At 44.8% G+C, this 22,543-nt stretch overlaps 1 protein-coding gene across 3 annotated transcripts in view; it reads left to right on the forward strand.

The window, feature by feature from the left end:
* LOC140427822 (uncharacterized) overlaps window positions 1-21,071 on the forward strand; it is a 218,228-nt gene extending 197,157 nt beyond the window's left edge. For all 3 annotated transcript variants that reach the window (XM_072513524.1, XM_072513523.1, XM_072513525.1), the window contains one exon: window positions 16,040-21,071. In XM_072513524.1, the coding sequence (XP_072369625.1) occupies window positions 16,040-17,973 (1,934 nt within the window). In that variant the 3' untranslated portion in view covers window positions 17,974-21,071. The remainder of the gene's footprint in view (window positions 1-16,039) is intronic.
* The last annotated feature ends 1,472 nt before the right edge of the window (window positions 21,072-22,543 follow it).

The raw sequence follows: 22,543 nt of genomic DNA on the forward strand, positions 1-22,543 counted from the left end.
ACACCCTTCCAAAAGTGGGGTGCCCAGAATTGAAGGTAATACTTTAGCAGGAGCCGAAACTGATTTATAACAGTTAGACATGACATTCTCGCTTTTATATTCCATGCCTTTGTCTGCACAGCAAAAGTTCCTGTCTACTTTTCTAACACTCCTTTCAACTTGCCCTGTTGCCTTCAAATGTTTGCGTGCATACACCACCAGGTTTCTGTTCCTGTAACCCATTAAATTTGTAGCATTTAGTTTAATTGCTTCTCTTCATTTTTCCAACCGAAATGCGTAATTTCACACTTTCTACATTAAGGACGTGATTTAATTTTTAAAAATCAGAGTCCGTTCTGGGCGGGATTAACGGGATTAACCCAGCGCTATCTAATGGTACTTTGTTGCGGTCCCTGGCGAGGAACACACCCTGGGGCCGCACTTAGCATCATTTCCTACACTGAGGAGCTACAACAAGCAGAGCTCCTCAGTGAAGGAATGCCGCCCCAATCCCTTGACCCCCAAATACAACCCCCGGACCCACCCAACTCCTCAACACCTAATTAAGGGGTCCTCGGATCACTCAGCATCCCACCCCAGTCTGGCAGTGCCCCCTGGAAGTGCGAGGCTGGCACCCAGGTGCTAGGATGGCAGTGCCAGGGTGCCCAGGTGGCACTAGCAGTGCCAGGATGCTAGCCTGGCCAGAGACAAACCACCAGGGGCCAGTAATCTCCTGGATGCCCCCCCCCCCCCTCTCTGAAGTGCCGTTCTGACGGGGACCAGCGCTAAACAGCACCCGGCTGGGGTCTCCTCAGCAAGGCCGGTAGATACCGGATGGTCGTTCGATCCGGTGTAGACATAGTTAAGTGGGCTTTTAAACTCACTTAACTATGAGAGTCTGAATCTTGCCCATTGTGTCATCTAACCAGATCGCGCAAGACGTAATGACCATCGGGAATCCTGGGAGAGGCCTTTCTGGGGATCAACTGCCGTGTCCCGACCCGATTCCCGCAGGACGCGGCCGGTAAATTGGACCCTAAATTTCATCTGTCATGTGCCCACCCATTTCCCAGTTGATGTTCTTCTGAAATCTGTTACTATCCTCCTCCTTGTTTGTCACTTTTCCAAGATTTATACCGTCTGCTAGCTTCGAAATTATGCCCTGTATACCAAAGTACCTGCTGCCACTGTCCCTTTAACCCATGGGTTTAAATTTAACTAATAAGTCTATTTTGTATCAAACAGCGTTTCTAAGTCTATATTCACAGTATCAACCACAATATGCGCCCAATGTAAGTCTCGGAGGGGGAACTATATAATTCTACAGTGTTCAGCTCCAGGCTTCTGATAATGAATCACCTCATATCAGGTTACAATAAGACCTGGGTAACATAAGTTTAGGTTGACAACTAGCAACTTTTGTGCCACATAAGTGCTAGGTAATGACTGTCTTGAACAAGAAAAATTCAACCTTCACCCATGAACTTCAATGCATCATAGATTTCAAGCCACAAATTAGTAACATCTTAGTAAGCTGCCACTGGCAAGAAGGTGCACCAGACCAGCAGAGCAGAAACTATGTACTCTGTGATGAGCCACTTCAGCACACTCAAAATCTCTGCACGAACTGCAAGGCTCAAGTCCAGAATATTATTGAATACTCAGCAGTTGTCCGGGTGGGAGCAGCTACAACAATTGTCAAGAAGCTCAACATCAATCAGAACTAAACATTTGAGGTTCATTTAAGGTCAACATAAGGTTCCCTTGCCACTGAACTCAATATTCACAGGCTGCAGTGTGTCCGATCTGCAGCACCTCACCAAGGTTACTTTGGCAGCTCCTTAACCCATTGCAATCCCTACCACCAAGAAAGACAAGAGTAGCAATGTGATTGGAACACTTATCACCCCCAAGTTCCTCTTCAGGTCATACATTTGACTTGATCGTATATCACTGTTCACATCATTGTTGCTGGGTCAGAATCCTGGAATTCCAAAGATGTGCGGGTTAGGTGGATTGGCTATGCTAAATTGCCCTTAGTGTCCAACAAAGGTTAATTGGGGTTACTGGGTTAAGAGCATGGGGTAGAGGAGGTGTGTGCTTGAGTGGGGTGCTCTTTCCAAAGGCCGGTGCAGACTCGATGGGCCGAATGGCCTCCTTCTGCACTGTAAATTCTATGATTCTATAATTCCCTAATAGCCATTGTGAGAACAACATCACCACGAGGCCTGTAGCAGTTCAAGCTGACCCATAGCCACCTACTCAAGCAACTTGGGACAGGCAATAAATGCAGTCTTGTCAAAAAAAATACAATCACTAGTAATTTATTAAAATATTGAACATTTTCCTTGCTGTCTAATAAGAACTAATGAATACGATTTGAAACATTTCTGATGGCATATTTTTTCTTTTGGGGATAGAAGCTCTGCACATGCGTGTGAGCACACTTGCAAGAAGCTTCTATGCAACTGACTTCAGAGCAACATGCAGTGATGTGCAGACGTCAGTATAACTCCAGTCTGTTGACAGCACATCCCACACCACAAATACTCGACCGGGATTCATGGCTGGGGATTAAAGCACCATTTATATTTAAATTAACTTAAACATTCGAGATGCGAGGCACAGGAAAATACGATAGACAAAACACAAATGGTCACATAACTCAAACCAGACTGCAATTGAAGAACTCAGGCACTGGATCAAGCAATCTGTGTTCAAATGAGAGGAAAATGAATTGGAGTGAAATGAGACAAAGTGTGTGTGTGCGCTGTTTCTGTCTGTTATTAAAAACACCAAAGTTGTCAGCGAAAGTGCCAATAAAAACATCAGCACCAGCTCATAAATTAACATTGTGTGGACTCTTGGCTTTTCATGTATTGTTGAAAGAATATGTTCAGACTCAGCGAGCTGAACAAATGCGCCATAGAAACACAACATTGTGTAAATATTTGACAGTCTCACATAACACAGTAAAAAGCAGTTGTCATTTGAAATTTTAAACAGATCACCACCGGTAGCATTTCTGATTGAAAGCCAAATGTGTTCTGTTTTAAGAGAGAAACATTATAGCATGTCACTTAGTAATCTCTAGTTTAATAATCCCGCTCATATCTACTGTTTGGGTGATGCCTTTGTAAAGACATAAAACTTACTTGCCGTTAGATCAGAGTTCAGCTGCTCTGGACACGAGAAGTCAGAAGCCTCTCTTTAAGTGTGATTGGGAATTTAGGTTGGGGGCACAGCCATTAATAGTTCAGATAACAGTTAAGATATTTTCAATACATGCCCCAGTTTGCACATTTAAAATGACTGTCTTTGCTTCTTAACACTTTTTTTCAAAGTGTGACATAGAACATAGAACATTACAGCGCAGTACAGGCCCTTCGGCCCTCGATGTTGCGCCGACCTCTGAAACCACTCTAAAGCCCATCTACACTATTCCCTTATCGTCCATATGTCTATCCAATGACCATTTGAATGTCCTTAGTGTTAGCGAGTCCACTACTGTTGCAGGCAGGACATTCCACACCCTTACTACTCTCGGAGTAAAGAGCCTACCTCTGACATCTGTCCTATATCTATCTCCCCTCAATTTAAAGGTATGTCCCCTCGTGCTAGACATCACCATCCGAGGAAAAAGGATGGGTGGAGAGAGAAAAAAAGTTAATGATTCAGGTCACTGATCTTTCTTCAGAATAGATATTTATTCTGGTATTCCTGAAGAATGTTTGGGAAAATATTTATTTTTATTTTTTAAACTGAAGTGCAGTACAAAGAACTCCATTAGACAGTGTCCACCCTATCCAATCCTCTGATCATCTTGTATGCCTCAATAAAGTCACCTCTTAACCTCCTTCTCTCTAACGAAAACAGCCTCAAGTCCCTCAGCCTTTCCTCATAAGATTTTCCCTCCATACCAGGCAACATTCTGGTAAATCTCCTCTGCACCCTTTCCAATGCTTCCACATCCTTCCTATAATGCGGTGACCAGAATTGCATGCAATACTCCAAATGCGGCTGCACCAGAGTTTTGTACAGCTGCAACATGACCTCATGGCTCCTAAACTCAATCCCTCTACCAATAAAAGCCAACACACCGAACGCCTTCTTAACCCTCTCAACCTGGGTGGCCACTTTCAGGGATCTATGTACACGGACACCGAGATCTCTCTGCTCATCCACACTGCCAAGAATCTTACCGTTAGCCCAGTACTCTGACTTCCTGTTATTCCTTCCAAAATGAATCACCTCACACTTTTCTGCATTAAACTCCATTTGCCACCTCTCAGCCCAGCGCTGCAGCTTATCTATGTCCCTCTGTAACTTGTAACATCCTTCCACACTGTCCACAACTCCACCGACTTTAGTGTCATCTGCAAGATAATTGTGAGATGGGAAAATGTGCCAGACCTACAGAATTTATGATATAGCTGGCAGCGTGGTACTGGTGGTAAATCAGTGGAGGTCCTCTTTTGAAAGGACGGAATACCAGGTATTATTATTCCTAACTAAATGTGTAGCTGTGTGTTGTTTGAAAGCTGCAAAGTTGAATTGCTTTTCAGTAATCACTGGGTGAGTTTACGCAAAGGTCAACGATTATTGAGGCTGGAATTCAGATCTCTGCTTTTGTTTGTGGTAAGGTCAGCTGACAGTTTGCAGAAGCAAAACACTGCAGATACTGGGAATCTGAAGAAGATCAGGCAGCATCTGTGGAGAGAGAAAAAAAGTTAATGATTCAGGTCACTGATCTTTCTTCAGAATAGATATTTATTCTGGTATTCCTGAAGAATGTTTGGGAAAATATTTATTTTTACTTTTTAAACTGAAGTGCAGTACAAAGAACTCCATTAGACAGTGGACAGAATTTTCCCATTTGTGCGGTGGCGAGTGGCTCCAGCGACGCCTGACTCACTGATCAAAATAATGGGATCCCGCAGCAGATTCAGCGCTTGAAACCTCATTAGTTACGTACAGGCGAGTTCTTCTCTGACTCTCCTGATGGGCCAATAGCTGATTCATCTGCTTGCCTTCGCTGAAGGGTTGAAAGGTCCCGGCGTCATATTTAAAAACCAGTCAACACTCTCTCCAGCCCACCTGTCTTCACCAGAATATACAAGATGTCAGCAACTCAGAGGGAAAAGGCCAACAGCCTCAAGATGAAGTCTTGATTCAGTTCAACTTCACCCTCCCCCATTCCCCAGCCTATGACATGCAAGGTGCCCATGCCCCACTTGCACCTCAACCCAACACATCTGGAGTCTTCAGCCATCCCCTTCCAGTAAATGATGTGGTATTCCTATGACCCCCCTTGTTTGTCAGGTTTTCATTAACCTTGTCAGGGTCCAGCTTCCCTCCCCTCGGTCTTCCCTCTGCCTTCCGATGTACACCCTCTTCACCCACCTCCTTGCCCTTCTGCCTGCCACCATGAGCCCTCGCCCTACACCGCCCCACCCTCCTTACACCTCCCTCCACACTGCCGCCCCCCCTGCCATTTTCAAGCCACCACCACGCCCCCTGACCCCTCACCCCACACTCCACCACCGGTCAAACTTCAGACCTTTATTGCGGGGGCTGCATGAGTCCCACAGTGCAGTCCTGTTCAGATAGACACTGGTGTGTGGCACCGAGGAGAAGGAGACCTCTGTACTCCCCAACCCCAGGCACAGTATTAGTCTGACGCAGCGACACAGGAGTGTCATGGGACCAGAGGCACGGTGCTGTCAATGAAGACCAACCCGCGTGGAGGTAAATTCCAGACAAGGCAAATGTAGTTTCTTGCAAAATAATTCTTTCAGCTGCTAGGAGATGAGTGTTTCTAATGAACTCTTCATCGAAAATCATTTACAAAATGTTAATTTGGTCTGTGTCACAAGGTCCTTGGTTCGTATCCCGACCCTGGGTTACTGTCCGTGTGGAGGTTGCACATTCTCCCCGTGTCTGCGTGGTTTTCACCCCCACAACCCAAAGATGTGCAGGGTAGGTCGATTGGCCACGCTAAATTGCCCCTTAATAGGAAAAAATAATCATTGGGTACTCTAAATTTATTAAAGGAAATAAAAAATTTGGTCTGTCTCTTGCAAGTTCTGACCAAGTCACCAGAGAAAGACTCACCTGCCTAAGGCAGGCAATCATATCTCTCAGAAACACTTTAAAGCATTTCACATTCAATTAATTACTTTGAATGCTCTGGGTGCTCCGGTTTCCCTCACAGTCTAAGATGTGCAGGTTTGGCGGATTGGACATGTTAAATTAGTGGGTTTGTATGGGGTGGTCTTTCAGAGGAGGGTCGGTGCAGACTCAATAGGTCAAATGACCTCCTTCTGCATTGTAGAGATTCTAAGATTCTATGAATGCAAGGACGACATTTGGGTAGTCCAAAATAAGAGAAATGTTTCCTATAATCCATGATTAATCTGATTTTGATGGTTTGGTGGGAGGGAGGAGTGTTGTTAGGAACATCAGGAGAACTCAATGTCTTTGTGCAAATATGCAAATGTTCATTCAAACCATTGATAATAGGCTGTTGGAGATTTGGTTTAACATCTCATCTAAACAACAGCATGTTTGACAGTGCAGCACTCCATCAGTACTGGTACAGGTTTACAGACTAGATCATGAGTTTAAAAGGAGTGAGACTTCATCTCCAGGATTCTTTTTCAGCATTCATCAAGTTAAAAGTGAGGAAATTGGAATTAAGAAGGGAAATCAACCGACACACATTTACTCTATAGTTTCTAGTCTTGTGGAATGAATTATCAGCAAAGGCCATTGGTATAAGCAATTAAAAGAAAAGTTTAACAGACAATAATAGCATATTTGGAGAAAGAAGAAATTTAGATAAACATTGAGAAGAAGGATTTGGGATTTATTGAAGGTGAATTATTATCCTATTCCTAAAACTTAACTATATTTTCACAAAAACCAGACAACTATGACCTAAATGGCAAAGCAGCAATACAAAATATAACCTGAAGACCGTATCTGTTATAAATAATAACAGCAGTGTCTGGGAATGCATGATTCAGGATTATAATTTAGTCTTGTGGTTAAGGACATAATCTTTGGTTAGAACTACAGCTTTGTAACACATGCATCTCTTGCTGCCAAATGGATCACTCACAAGTCCAATATCAGTCCCTCAGTATTCTCCCCCAGGCTCATGCTAACAGGAAAGTACAGAATTAAATAAATCCCAAAAGCTTCCTCCCTGAAAATGCAGAATTTCCAACTAGCAAAAGCAAAAAGCATTTTACAAGCAATACGCAAGGTCCACCATTGCTGCATCCTTGACTTTCAGATACATTAAGGCTGGGATTCTCCAATCCCGCGGCCAAGTTCTGACGCTGGGGTGAAAGCGGCGCCAACCACTCCGGCGTCAATGGTCCTTGATAATCAGGTATGCTCCCCTTCCTATTGGGCTAGATATGCGCCGGAATGGTGTCCACAGCTCCAGCCGGCGCGAGTTCGCGCATGCGCGCTATGGCCGCCGCGGGTTCGCACATGCGCATCGGTTCCCGTCTCCACGCCGGCTCCCGGGCAATATGGCGCAGCCCGACAGGGGCCCGGCGCGGAGGAACATAGGCCCCCATGGATGCAGCCCGCCTGCCGATCGGTCGGCCCCGATCACAGGCCAGGCCACCGTGGAGGCCCCCCCCCCCCCCCCGGGGTCGGATCCCTCCCCCCTCCAGGACGGCCCCTGCAGACAGAAATTCCAGGACCCGCCGTGTGGGACCATACGTGACCCACGCCGGCGGGACTCGGCCGAACTTGGCAGGCACTTGCCCCGGCAAGGCCCGGACAATCGCCGGGGGGCCGCTTTCAACACCCACCGACCGGCGCGGCGACGATCCCACGGGCGCCTGAAAATCGGCTCTGGAGAATCGACGAGCCGGCGTCGGGGCGGCGTGGCGCGATTCCCGCGTCCCCCCGGGGATTCTCCGACCCGGCGTGGGGTCGGAGAATCCCGGCCAAAAGATATCATATAAATTTGAATACCCACTCCTGCCTTTACTTACTCTGGAAGCTAGTCAAGAAACTGCTTGTAAAATGCATGTAAAATAATGGGTAGAGGAATAGAAGCAGTCGAAAAAGGAAAGGAGAGAACTGAGACTCTGGGCAAGTGTGCAAGATAATAATAATAACAATAATAATCTGTATTGTTGCTAACTTTGCCTTAGTTTAATTGCTCTGTTTTATCACCTTTGCTCTTGAGTTGCCAGGTATCTTTATGATACCGCCACGTGGTTCAAGTCCGAGTAATGATCAATAATCCAATACACCGATTAGTAAGATTTAAATCAAAGCACATTTATTATATACAGTAATCACTACTCATGCATAAATTCTACGTCTAAGCTACTTCTACAGCTAACAGGCCTATACTTAACTTGGAACTGGCCCACCAGGTCAGGGGAACAAATGGCCTTTCGTTCGGGTTCTGAGCCTGCGGGATTCGAAGTTGGTACAGATTGATAGCTAGGAGCGCCTATCTTGTAGCGAGCGTTGAAGTAAGACTTACAGGTTCTATCGGCTGCTGAAGGGTGATGAGAGCTGGAAGAGAGAGCGCCTTGAACTTGGGGCTCAATTCTTATAGTCCCCAGGGGCTTCCCGCCTTTCGGGGCGGACACTGTACCTGGTCCCAAGTGTTTGGACTTTGTCCCAATCACTTGGTTCGATTTTCTCCAATGCTGGAGCGGTTCCCTGATCGATGGGCGGTCTTGAGGTGAGGTTCACCTCCTTTTGTGTAGGCTTCTGCTGGCGCCGAAGAGTCTGGTTTTGCTTTATGTGTCTAAATGCTGCTTATTGTTCCCGGGGATTGCTCATTAGTATGCAGATGGCAGATGGTTTGTTATGCTGATGGTTGCTGGTATCGATCTTGTCTGGCCTTTCTAGAGGTAAATACACAGCCAACCTGCAGCTGCCCGTTTTTGTCCTGTTGGCTGACTTTCCCATCAGCCTTTGACGTTCGCCATTTTGAATCGGGAGTTGGCCATTTTAAGTGGCTACAGTATTATACAAGTAGGCTTACATAACACTGCAATGAAGTTACTGTGAAAATCCCCTAGTCGCCACACTCCGGCGCCTGTTCGGGTACACTGGGAGAATTCAGAAAGTTCAATTCACCTAACAAGCACAGCTTTGGGACTTGTGGGAGGAAACCGGAGCACCCGGAGGAAACCCATGCAGACACGGGGAGAATGTGCAGACTCCGCACAGACAGTGACCCAAGCCAGTAATCGAACCTGGGTTCCTGGCACTGTGAAGCAACAGTGCTAACCACTGTGCTACAGTGCAAGTGTTGCCATGATTATGTCAGCTATCCAATGTGATTGAAGAATTGGATTACAATGACATTTTATGCATAATTCTCTTCCATTTTTCATAGTGTTCATTTTATAGTTTTCATCAAAGATGTAATTCTTCAGAGTGCAAATGCAAACCTGAATGTGTCCACCATGGGCGATAATGTGCAAATGTGTACACCATTGTTCTAAAAAGGAGATGAAGGGAACATCATCTTGAATTAAGTTTCGACAAATTCTGGTCTCAGCCCCCCCAATAGTCCTTGATCATGTTCAAACCTCTTAAAAGCATTCATAAGAACATAGATTATCATAGAATGTACAGTGCAGAAGGAGGCCATTCGGCCCATCGAGTCTGCACCGGCTCTTGGAAAGAGCACCCTATCCAATGTCAACACCTCCACCCTATCCCCATAACCCAGAAACCCCACCCAACACTAAGGGCAATTTTGGACACTAAGGGCAATTTATTATGGCCAATCCACCTAACCTGCACATCTTTGGACTGTGGGAGGAAACCGGAGCACCCGGAGGAAACCCACGCACACACGGGGAGGATGTGCAGACTCCGCACAGACAGTGACCCAAGCCGGAATCGAACCTGGGACCCTGGAGCTGTGAAGCAATTATGCTACCCACAATGCTACCGTGCTGCTCACATAAGTGAGCAAGATCTATTCAGGCAATTGAGTGTGTTTCACCTAGGGCCCTTACATGATCATAGAATCCCTACAGTGTGTAAGGAGGCCGTTCGGCCCATCAAGTCTCCACCACCCTCTGAAAGAGCACCCTACCTAGACCCACTCCCACTCCCAACCAGCCCTATCCCCCATAACCTAGCCTGCACATCCCTGGACACTAAGTGGCAATTTTAGCATGGCGAATCCACCTAACATGCACATCTTTGGACTGTGGGAATAAACTGGAACACCAGGACGAAACCCATGCAGACCGGGGGAAAATGTGCAAATTTCACACAGACAGTCACCCAAGGCTGGAATTGAACCTGGGTCCCTGGAGCGGTGAGGCAGCAGTGTTAACCACTGTGCCACCGTGCCGCCCAGACATGGAGTGGTCAATTCAAGTTGATCATTGCTACAAAACTGTTTTGGCGCTTGGCAAAGCACCAGTTTTTAAAAAGAGGCAGTTTAACTGGTGCTATATAAGTCAGAAGAAATAAAAATCTCATTAATATTGGTGTTCTGCATGAGATTCGTCCCTCTTTTAATGCTTTAATGAAACTTAATGCATTGATCCCAAAGAATACTGGATAATTAGATGATTCGATCTGGACCTGAAGTTAAGTAATAATTTTGAGAAAATAATGAAGACAGTGAAGTAAATCAGGATAAAGTGGATCTGCACCTTTCTGAGTAAGAAATAGTCTAATTTGTTCATTAAAATGTTTTTATTAGGGATATCATGTCCTGAAATGCATCAGTTTGCTTAGTTTGTGTGTAAAATTTAAACCAAACTGCACTTTCCCCAGAAAAATACATTAGGGCAGACGTTTAAAATAGACAAGTGTTAAAAATGAATACTCTTGAGCTGGTTAAATATCATAGAATTTACAGTGCAGAAGGAGGCCATTCAGCCCATCGAGTCAGCACCGGCTCTTGGAAAGAGAACCCTACCCAAGGTCAACACCTCCACCCTATCCCCATAACACAGTAACCCCACCCAACACTAAGGGCAATTTTGGACACCAAGGGCAATGTATCATGGCCAATGCACCTAACCTACACATCTTTGGACTGTGGGAGGAAACCAGAGCACCCGGAGGAAACCCACGCACAAATGGGATGGATGTGCAGACTCCGCACAGACAGTGACCCAGGCCGGAATCGAACCTGGGACCCTGGAGCTGTGAAGCAATTGTGCTATCCACAATGCTACCATGCTGCCCACGTATGTACGGTATCTGTACGGTATCTGAACTGCTTCAATATCCCAATAACATCTGTACAATTGTTGGGGACTTCTGAGGTTATGCTTAATTGTGGTAAACTCAACTTTCATCAGGAAACTATTTGAGGGAATTCCTAATGCTCCAATATGCAGTCAGGACTCTGTTTAAATATTTTTAAACCATGCGATTGTTTATTTTAAAAAATTCAATGCAATCCGACTTTGTCAAACAGGGCACTCTACTACATCAAAGTGCAGAGAAGCTCCCGTATTGTTAAATTCAATTTGGTTAAGACAGTTTTCTTTTAAAATGAGAAACACATTGTAGTTGTAATATTTGAAACATAACCCCTCTGGGTTGGGAAAAAAATTATTCTCCTCTTGTCAATGCCAGAATTGCCTTGTGGCCAAAGAAATAAAGGTTCCAGTGGCTCTTCTAGAAGGCTGAGTAAAGCAGTTTGTAGCTGTGCCATACCAACAACAGAAGTTCTCACAACACACATCTACGCAGCATTAGCTAATCCCACATAGAACAGGAACTGAAGTGCTGTTGAGTGTAAAGACTTGAAGGAAGTCCCAAACTACGTACATGTGTGGTACTTCCTCGGGAGGTTGAAACTTCCGACAGGCAAAATTATGTTACCTGGGCCAGACTGTTAAGATCCCAGTTGGTGTTAAAACTGGGTGGGAAGATCCCAGACTAGAACCCCCAGTCCAAAAGACCATGGGCAGGATTCTCCATCGGCCGACACTGGAATCGTGAGACCAGATTGGGCAGAGAATCAGTTCCAACATTAGTGCGCCCAACCCAGTATTCTCCGGGATCTCCGCGATTCTCCACCTCCGATGGGCTGAATTCCCGATGGCGAGGTTCACTTGTGCTATTAAAAATCATGAAACCGGCATCACGCCTGATAAGGGTGAGAGAGGGGGTACGGAAAGTGTCCAATATCGCCATAGTTTGCTGGCTGGGGGGTGTAGCAGGGGTGGCCAGGTGGGCATGAAGCACCATTGCCATGGCCTGCAAGGCAAGCATGCAGTTGTGCACACCACTGACTGCCCACTGTGAACTTAGGGCACCGGTCGTATGGGTCCCCCCCCCTAGGTGGCCTCTAGCCCCAACGACCCATCAGCAAGATGGGCGCACTCCAGCGCGACCAGTGCCATCTTGTTGGCTGGGATGGGTGTATGTGGGGATTGTATTGTGTATATGCAGTTGCAGCTTGTAAGCCTCCCAGTTGTGAATCACGAACACAGCAAATCCTGCACCATTTCCCATTGGAATTGATTGTGTTCCACATGGCGCCACTGCTTGCCACTCCACAGTCACTGAATTGTTCCAGGTTTGGTGCCAGTTTTGCTGTCGGGAAGTCCACAAATTCTGCCCCGGCGTCAACACTTAGTCTCAGGGACGAAGAATACAGCCCCCTAGCTTTTACTTGTTTAAATAAAATGTGGAGGAATAGAGTCACAGGACCACTAATTAGTTTTAACAACACGGAAAAACATTTATTAAAGATGAAAAAATTGGATTATGATACAAAACTCCTTTACTCCCCACTTAGCTTAACTATAACACACAGGTTTTAAGATGAACACATATTGCAAAATACATCAATGGCCTTATTAACACACAAACTCACTTTTAAGCACTCAAGATGATTGTTGTCTAGGAAATACACTCCACTCTGAAACCAAGTTAGTGTCTGTGAATTTCTCCTCAGAATCCCCCCAGATGATTGTCATATGAGAGTTTCCAAACTCCACTCTCAAAAACGCGCTTTAAAATCTCATTATTCTCTCACAATAATGCTTTCCTTTAGAGGTTTGCATTTTGAAATTCAGTCCAAGTTTTCTGAATGACACTTTTAAACAAAGCATCCACCCCACTTTTGATAGTGATCCAGTCCAGGTTTTACACCACTCCCTTTAGGATTTGTTTGTCTTGGCTGCTGTTAGAACTGTTTGCAATTGCTTTAATTCTGGATTCCCATATTCTATTAAAATGGCACTAAACATTTTGATTTATCTCTGAAGTCTACTTTCCCAGTTTAATTCTGGTAACTGCAATTGTCTCGTTAACTCAAAGCACTTTATTTACTTTGCCTTTAATTCTTCTGAACAATACCTTGGTCTCTGTTTTCTTAGCTTCAGTCATCTTAAGCCCTTTGTCCCAATTCCCTGATTATCTGGACAGTAACTAAGTCATCAGGAAGCCTGCCTCTTTGGAGCGCCCGTCCTGTCCAGTATTTCTTCTTGCAGATTGAGAGTTGTTCACTCCCCAGTGTCCCATCTCCAACTGCAATATATCCAACTAAAACTACAACTTAAAAGCTTACACAAGGGCCTCCAGTTGCTAAGCAACCACTGCTACTATTTTTTATTCTTCATGTCGTAATCCTCACTGAGCACAGTAGAATCACAGTAGGAATCGAAAACAACCCACGCACATACAAACACCTATATGAAATGAAATGAAAATGAAAATCGCTTATTGTCACAAGTCGGCTGCAAATGAAGTTACTGTGAAAAGCCCCTAGTCGCCACATTCCGGCGCCTGTTCGGGGAGGCTGGTACGGGAATCGAACCGTGCTGCTGGCCTGCCTTGGTCTGCTTTCAAAGCCAGCTATTTAGCCCAGTGTGCTAAACCAGCCCCTCCAGCAAGAATCTAACTATCAGTTTTACCCTTCCAGGCCCAGAAACATTTTTCTATTTTTTCATGGGATGTGAGCGTCTCTGGCAAACCTAGTATTTATTGAGCATCCCTAATTGCTCTTTGAGAAGTTTGTGCTGCTGCAGTCCTGCTGATGTAGGCACACGTGCAGCGCTGGTAGGAAGGGAATTCCATGATTTTGACTCAGCGAAAGTGAAAAAACAGAGATCCAGGGACAAAGAGTCCATTCTGGGCGGGATTACAAGGACGTTCCCGACGCTTGTAGTGCCAAGAATGACCCTGCTATCTAATGGCACTCTCACTTTTTCTGGCCCTCAGCAGAGAACGCCCTGGCGAGGCTGCACTCAGTCACATTTCCTGCACTGAGAGGCACCAATTGTCGGGGAGCCATTTAAGGCCACCCGATCTCTCAGCCCCGACCCGACCCCCACATTGCCCCAACATACCTGTTTTGGGTCCTCAAGCCCCCTGCATCCCAGCGCATACGGGAATGGCACCCCCGGCATGGGCAAAATGCCACCTGTGGCAGTGCCAGACTGGCACCCAGATGGCACTGCCAGGGTACCAGGCTGGCAGTTCCAAGGTGCCTGCATGGCATCAGAAGTGCCAAGGTGCACCATGCCCAGACACTAAGGATCCAGGAGCCTCCAGTCACCTGGGAGACCCTCCCCAATTGCCAATGGGGACCAGTGCTAAATGGCACCCGGTAGAGGTCGGTAGATCCCAGGTGCTGGTTCCATCTGGCATTGGCAGAGTTAACTTAACTCTGCAAGTCTGAATCCTGTCCATTGTGGGTGGGATTCAGATTGCAACGTCTTGCAAGCTCTCGTTAGATCTCGCGAGGCATACAAACCGTCAGAAAGCCTGGAAGAGGCCTCTCCTGGAATCTACTGGTCGCGTCCCGTCCTGATTCTGACGTGACGTGCCCAGTAAATCACGCCCTAGTTCAAAATCAGGATTGTACGTGGCTTGAAAGGAAACTTACAGGTGTTGGTATTTCCATGAATCTGCTGCCCTCATCCTTCTAGGTGGTAGAGATTGTGGATTTGGAAGCTGCTGTCGAAAGAATCTTGGCGAATCCTTGCAGTGCGCTTTGTATATGGTACAGACTGATACCACTGCACTATGGTGGAGGGAGCGAATATTTAAGGTGATGAATGGGGTGCCGAGTGTTGTTGGAGCTGCACTCATCCAGGCAAGCGCAGAGAATTGCACCACACTTTGGACTTGTGCCTCGTAGATTGAGGACAGGTTTTGGGGAGTCAGGAAGTGAGTTACTTGAGTTACCCAACCTCTGACCTGTTCTTGTAGCGACAGTACTTATGAAGCGGTGTGGTGGTTTTAATTCTACTGTGAGGTTGATCCTGTAATTCCGATAAGAAACGTTATGACAGATTGACTGGAAAAAGGTAGTGGGGTTAATTTTAATTATATTATGCTGTCTGCAAAATGTTTAATAATGCATTCATTTTGGTGTACCGTGGGACACGAGAGTTCAGTGCTGTCAGCTGTGCACAGTGTGGTTTTGGTGTTTTTCCATCAACACTTGGCTTTTAAATGTGCTAACGAAATGTGTGGCATTTTTGGCACTGCTAAACTACTTCAGGTATTTATACTGCTGGAGGATATTACAGAGCCAGAGTGAGGTGACACCACTGGGGAGCTTGAAACAAGGATTAGAATGTTTACATTGAGATGTTGCTAGACCAGGGACCAATATAGGTCAATGAGGAGAGCTGATGGTGAATGAGAATCGGTCAGAGTTAACATGTGGACAACAAAAATATGGATGAGCTCAAGGTTATATAAATTGGAAGATGGGAGGCTGGCCAGGAGAGCGTTGGAATTGCAATTTCAGGTGTCAGTTTCCATGTAGATTTGCTATTCTAAATGTGGACGTAGGAATATATAATGACAAGAGATGACCAAAAGTATAACAACATGAAATATGGTTTTGTAGACACAGACATAAGATTTGTAATCTGTTATATAGGTTGGTATGAACAGCTGTTTTGATAAATTTTAAAAATGGACATTTTATTTTTCTTTCAAGCAATTTTCAAATACTTTGGCTTAAATGGCATTAAAAGCTTCAAAGTTTTCATAACTATTAAAATCGGAGTCAAATATTTGTATTCCAACTGTTACATTTGAATTCTTTTTTCTCCTATAGAAATGATGCCAACATTTCCAAGTGCACTGAAAGGTGAAAAAGGTCCTTCAGGGGAGCCTGGTGCCAGAGGACCAACAGGGCCACCCGGTTTGCCAGGAATGCCAGGTCGTGGTCTTCAAGGACCAGTAGGTAAACCAGGTCTGCCAGGTCAGCCGGGTTTTCCAAGTATCGGGAAGCCTGGGATGCCAGGAATGCCAGGTAAACCAGGAGAGATGGGATTGTCAGGGCACAAAGGTGGGTTGGGACCAAAAGGAGAACAAGGGCCAATGGGACCATCAGGGCCTCAAGGACTACCAGGTCCTTCAGGAATTCCTGGATTTGGAAAACCAGGTAGACCAGGATTGCCAGGAAAGCAAGGACCAAGAGGGGAGCCAGGACAGAAAGGATTTCCGGGATTGGCAGGTCCTGTAGGGCCTAAGGGACAACCAGGAATAAGCGTACCTGGTTTGCCCGGTTTACGGGGCCCACAAGGGATACCTGGACAGCCTGGACCTGGAGGACTCCCAGGTGTAACAAAAGCAGGTTTGAACGGCCTTCCAGGAGCACCAGGCGGCCCAGGTAAACAAGGATTCCCAGGTGAACCAGGGTCTCAAGGTTTTCCAGGGCCACGTGGAGTTCAAGGACCCCCAGGAATGCCAGGTATCGGAAAACCAGGTTTAGATGGACTTCCTGGTCAACCTGGTTTTCCAGGAGGAAAAGGTGATAAAGGACTTCCAGGTTTACCAGGGCCGCCCGGAATGCCTGGAGTAGGAAAACCAGGGTTTCCTGGGCCAAAAGGTGAACGTGGTCAGAACGGGCCTCCAGGAATGCAGGGGTATAAGGGTGAACTTGGGCCTGCCGGTATTTCTGGAATTCCTGGTCCTCAAGGAGCACGAGGACTGCCAGGGCTTCCTGGGCAAAGTGGGCCACCAGGCGGTTTAGGTTTTCCAGGTGTCAAAGGAGAGTTTGGGCCACCTGGCCTTCAAGGTCCTCAAGGTCCAAAAGGGGAAGCAGGTCCACAGGGTTTGGCAGGTATACCAGGATATACTGGGGAAGAAGGACAACCTGGTCTAAGAGGTTTGCCAGGACCAACAGGACCAAAAGGAGATTTAGGACACAAAGGCCCATCTGGTTTACCTGGACGTCCAGGACTACCAGGCTTAAAAGGGGAAATTGGGTTTCGTGGAGAAAAAGGTATCCAAGGTCCTACTGGAATACCAGGTATTTCTGGTCCAGGAGGTCCAATAGGGCCTCCAGGTCTTCCTGGACCAAAAGGTGATAAAGGATTACCAGGGCCACCAGGGATACCTGGCATAGGAAAGCCAGGAATTCCAGGACACATTGGACCAACAGGAAAACCTGGTCCAGAAGGTATTCAAGGATTATCAGGAGCACCTGGCCCTCCTGGCCCTCCAGGACCTCCGGGCCCACCAACTGTTCAACCAGACATAAGACAGTTTCAACTTCCAGAGATGGGGCCAGGAATTGATGGCATTAAGGCACCACAAGGATATATCACTCAACCAAGTAAAAAAGGGAAACATGTAGGAATTAGTCCAGAGATGCCTGCATTTACTGCTAAACTGACGACACCTTTCCCACCCGTAGGAACTCCTGTCAGGTTTGATAAAATCCTATACAATGGCAGACAAGGTTACAATCCGCAAACCGGTATTTTCACATGTGAGATACCAGGAATCTATTATTTTTCATATCATGTCCACTGTAAAGGTGCTAATGTATGGGTTGCATTATACAAGAACAATGAGCCACAAATGTATACTTACGATGAATACAAGAAGGGGATTCTTGACCAAGCTTCTGGGAGCTCAGTTCTTGAACTAATGCACGGAGACAAAGTTTGGATGCAGCTTCCATCCGAACAGGCAGCAGGACTTTATTCAGGCCCGTATGTACATTCATCTTTCTCTGGATATTTATTGTATCCAATGTAAAAAGAAATGTAAACATGTAAAGCTTTGTTATCTTTTGCAAGTTACATTTTCACTACAAAAGCAATAACTGATACTTGTAGGATAATTAACCGTCGTTCTTTCTTCGATGGAAGGCTACTGTTAGGAAAATCCAAAGAGACAGTAGACCACGTCTGTTTTACACATTCTAAATGTACATTCAATTGCTGGGAAAAACAGATAATACACAGAGACCCAGGGGTCACCTCAAGTCAGTGAAATAAAAATTGTTACGCTAGGAGTCCCACATGGAGACTTGCAGATCATATGCGTTGTTCCCTCTGGACTCTAATCCACAAGGGAACTGTTTTGCACAATTGGAACCAATTTTCCAATCACAATCAGAGATGCTAAAGGCTTAGAGAATTTAAGAAATAGGCTCTAAATATTCCTTCATTGTAGGGGGTATTTAACTAGAGGTGGGGTTGAGATAAGGAGAGTACTTTGCATTTGTTATATTTATGCTTAACCCAGGAGTACTTGATACATTTTACTGGGTGCAACACGGAAAAAGGGTTCCATATCACAATAGCAATCCTGCCTCTTTATGAGCCCAAATTCACAATGAAAAACTGCTGAGAGAAAATAACGTTAACAATTTAACCCTCCTGCACTGTGAAAGGGGCAAAAGGGATAAAAGATTGTTTTCATCAATAAAGTATGATCAAACATGACCAAATTATGTTAATATCAGCTTCACTAGGAAATGGTAGGGATTAAATAGCAGTCTACCAAGGGCCAAACGGCCAAAGTTTTATCATCCAATTCCCCAGTGAAAAAATACTCTAAACAACAACCAGTGACCTGCAAGCTGATGAAATTGAATGTACAATAGTTTTATCGTAAAATGTCAATATATTGACTTCCGAAGATGAAGGATTGTTTGTCCCGTCCACTATAGCCTTATGAGTTTCTGCTCATTCACCCACTTAGCTTTCTTTTAATGTAGTATGACATAAATATTGATCAAGGTGGCTACACTTGGCACTTCTTAGTCTAAATGAACTACAACCCTAGAAATTGACAGTACAGAAAGTGAGAATGAGGTCTGTGGTGACTCGTTACTGGAATAACCCAGAACTGATCAAAATGCCATTTTCCTCTCTCCCATAGCCTTGTACCTTCCATCGCTTGAAACATTGATCTACATTTCCCTCAGAAAGCCATTTTGGATTAGACATTTCTTCAATGAGTGCACTTATTAACACTTAATTTACTAAGAGTCTGAGGAATGCATCCATAAGCAGATACAATATCATGGGCAGGTCTGGCAGCATCTGTGGAAGGAGTTAAGTTTTCGAGTCTGTGTGACTCTTCTTTCAGAGCTGAATAACCATACCGGTTATCGTCAACTCTGAAGAAGTCATACAGATTTGAAATGTTAACCTTCTTTCTCCCTCCTCAGATCCTGCCAGACCTGCTGCGTTTTCCAGGCATTTCCTGCTTGTATCCCAGATTTCCAGCATCCGCAGTATTTTCGCTTTACAGTATCTTTTAAAAAATTTAAACATGTATTTCCAAACCATTTTGAATGTGTAAAACAGGCTTCTGTCACAAGGTATAAATAAATTAATGAAAGGAAAGCTTCATGCCAGTTGCGCATTGCTTTTTTTTTTCTTAAATAAATGTTTAGTGAACTCATCAGGCTATCAAAATATAGGAAGCAATGTTATGTTTTGTCCAAGTTTTCCGCAATCTGACATGATGGTTGCAGTTTTCTGATGACTTCTGCCCATTGTAACTATGAATAAAATTTCCAGCTTATCAACTATAATTTATTTGTTTTACTACTGATTGTCTAAATTTGTATAAGAGCAGATGGGCTGTGTCAAAATGTGAAATACCGAAAGCAAAATCCAAACACGTTGCTCAAATAATTTGTTCATTCAAAATAAAACGCTTATGGCTCACGCCAGCTTTTCATTTGCTTTTGACAGGTTGAATCATTCACGTTGTTTTTACAGCTTGTGCAATTTCTCACATTTTCTTCTTTTTTTATAAATTTAGAGTACCCAATTCATTTTTTTTCCATTTAAGGGGCAATTTAGCGTGGCCAATCCACCTAGCTTGCACATCTTTTGGGTTGTGGGGGCGAAACCCACACAAACACAAACTCCACACGGACAGTGACCCAGAGTGGGGATCGAACCTGGGACCTCGGCGCCGTGAGGCCGCAGTGCTAACTCACTGCGCCACCGTGCTGCCCTCATTTATCACATTTTCTGCCACTTGACAGTTAAAAGTGCATTTCTTTCTGACTTCAACTGCAAATTAAGTTTCCATGAAAAGCAAAGGAAATTTTAACGATTAACAATATGAGACTAAAGAAGGCTTAGCTGATGAACATCTCTGGTACATTTTTCCAATCTTACTTCTTCACATCCTCTTTGATGTCGCCTTATGATCGACAGCCTGATCAGGAGCTGATAATGTTTCTATTTATAAGAATCATCTTTTTTTGGTCATTTCTTTTGGTGGGTCACGGTGTAACACTTATAGCATTAGGTGCTGTGAAATTTTTATATTTATAACTAACATTTTCATTAAAGGTTTCTTAAAGGAGGCACAATGACATGGTGAATTAGCGTTACAACATATCGTGCCACCATGTTATGGACTTTAAGTTTGGACCCATAATTCCTCAATCCAACTGCGTTCCAAACTCAGCAGTGCCAGACATGGGAAAACAGTGACTGGAGAGTGAAGAGAGATGATTCAGAAAGTTATAATCAGAACTTATGAATAAGCCACTTATCCAGTCTTCCCAATTAGAAACCATTCTTAGGGGACCCACCAGGAGAAAATAAAAATATTTGAATAATGAGGAAAACAAATAGCATAAAACTTAAATATTAAGTGCAAAATATCCAAATTTTAAAATCTTGCCAAAGTGAGTATAGGAATATATTCTATATGCAACATATCAGTAAGACATGATGTTTTCACTTTTGATTGATTGCAGTAACACCCTGAATGTAATGTAACAAACTTTTTTTTCCTGGTAACTAATGCATATTCTGTATTATCAAAATTATTTTGTACTGGATTGGAAATTATTCTATTAAATATTTAAACACTTATTTTCAGATTCACTTGGAGAGGAATCTGTCTTATTTTGTGGAATGTTACTTTACATGTTTCTTTAAAAGTGACTTTACCAGGCGTTGAATCCGCGATAAGTAGAACGCATGAACGATAGCAGAAATTCCGAACAAGGTTTATTTCAGTACAATTCGAATACTCCTCCACTCCCCAAAGGGTCTCCTTCCCCGACCTGCACCTAGGCTGGGGTTTTTATACAGCTGGGGCTCTCCTTGCAGAGGGGAAGCACCGCCAACTTAAAGAGGAAGTTCATATTCGGGGAAGGTCATGGGAAATCGTATTGTCCTGATCCCGGGACTTCCATTGAGGTTACAACACCAAGATTTTTCATGAGTGTGGAAATGAGAATGCAATTTTACAGCTTGCTGTGCATCATGCTTAACTAAACATCCCGTCAAACTCTTAATTTTTGTTCCCATTTGAAAGAAATGGTTAGGATCTCAATTGTTATTAGTGCTGATTGGCTGGGACCTGAAACAACATAGAACATAGAACAGACAGTGTAGAAGGAGGCCATTTGGCCCATCGAGTCTGCACCGACCCACTTAAGCCCTCATTTCCACCCTATCCCCGTAACCCATTAACCCCTCCTAACCTTTTTGGACACTAGGGGTAATTTAGCATGGCCAATCCACCTAACCTGCACGTCTTTGGACTGTGGGAGGAAACCGGAACACCCGGAGGAAACCCACGTAGACCCGGTTAGAACGTGCATGCTCCGCACAGACAGTGACCCAGCCAGGAATCGAATCTGGGACCCTGGTGTTGTGAAGCCACAGGGCTAACCACTATGCTACTGTGCTGCCCAACAGGAAATATTGCCCTCCCCACCCAAGTTGAATATAATCAAATTATTTGTTTACTCTTTGAAATTACAAAGAAACTATCACACAATTGCACAGGCCAAAGAACAACGTAATACTCACATGACTGTGTGGAGTTTGCACTATCTTCCCATATCTGTGTGGGTTTCTTCTGGGTGCTCTGTTCCAGGGGACACCATCTCAGACTAAAGGGACGATCCTTTAAAACTGCGATGAGGAGGAATTTCTTCAGCCAGAGGGTGGTGAATCTGTGGAACTCCTTTACCACAGAAGGCTGTGGAGGCAAAATCATTGAGTGTCTTTAAGACAGAGTTAGATAGGTTCTTGATTAATCAGGAGATTAGGGGTTATAGGAGAAGGCAGGAGAATGGAAAAGAGAAAATAGCCATGATTGAATGGCGGAGCAGACTCGATGGGCCGAGTGGCCTAATTCTGCTCCTATGTCTTATGGTCTTATGGTTTCCCTCCCCAGCCCAAAGATATGCAGGTTGAGAGGATTAGCCATGCTATGTTGCCCCAAGGTGGGGTTACAGGGATAGGATGGGGGATTGGGCCTAGGTAGGGTGTTCTTTCAGAGGGTCAGTGCAGACTCGATGGGTCGAATAGCCTCCTTCTACGCTGTAGGG

Source organism: Scyliorhinus torazame, chromosome 8 (assembly GCF_047496885.1).
Source record: "Scyliorhinus torazame isolate Kashiwa2021f chromosome 8, sScyTor2.1, whole genome shotgun sequence".
NCBI classification, from domain to species: Eukaryota; Metazoa; Chordata; class Chondrichthyes; order Carcharhiniformes; family Scyliorhinidae; genus Scyliorhinus; species Scyliorhinus torazame.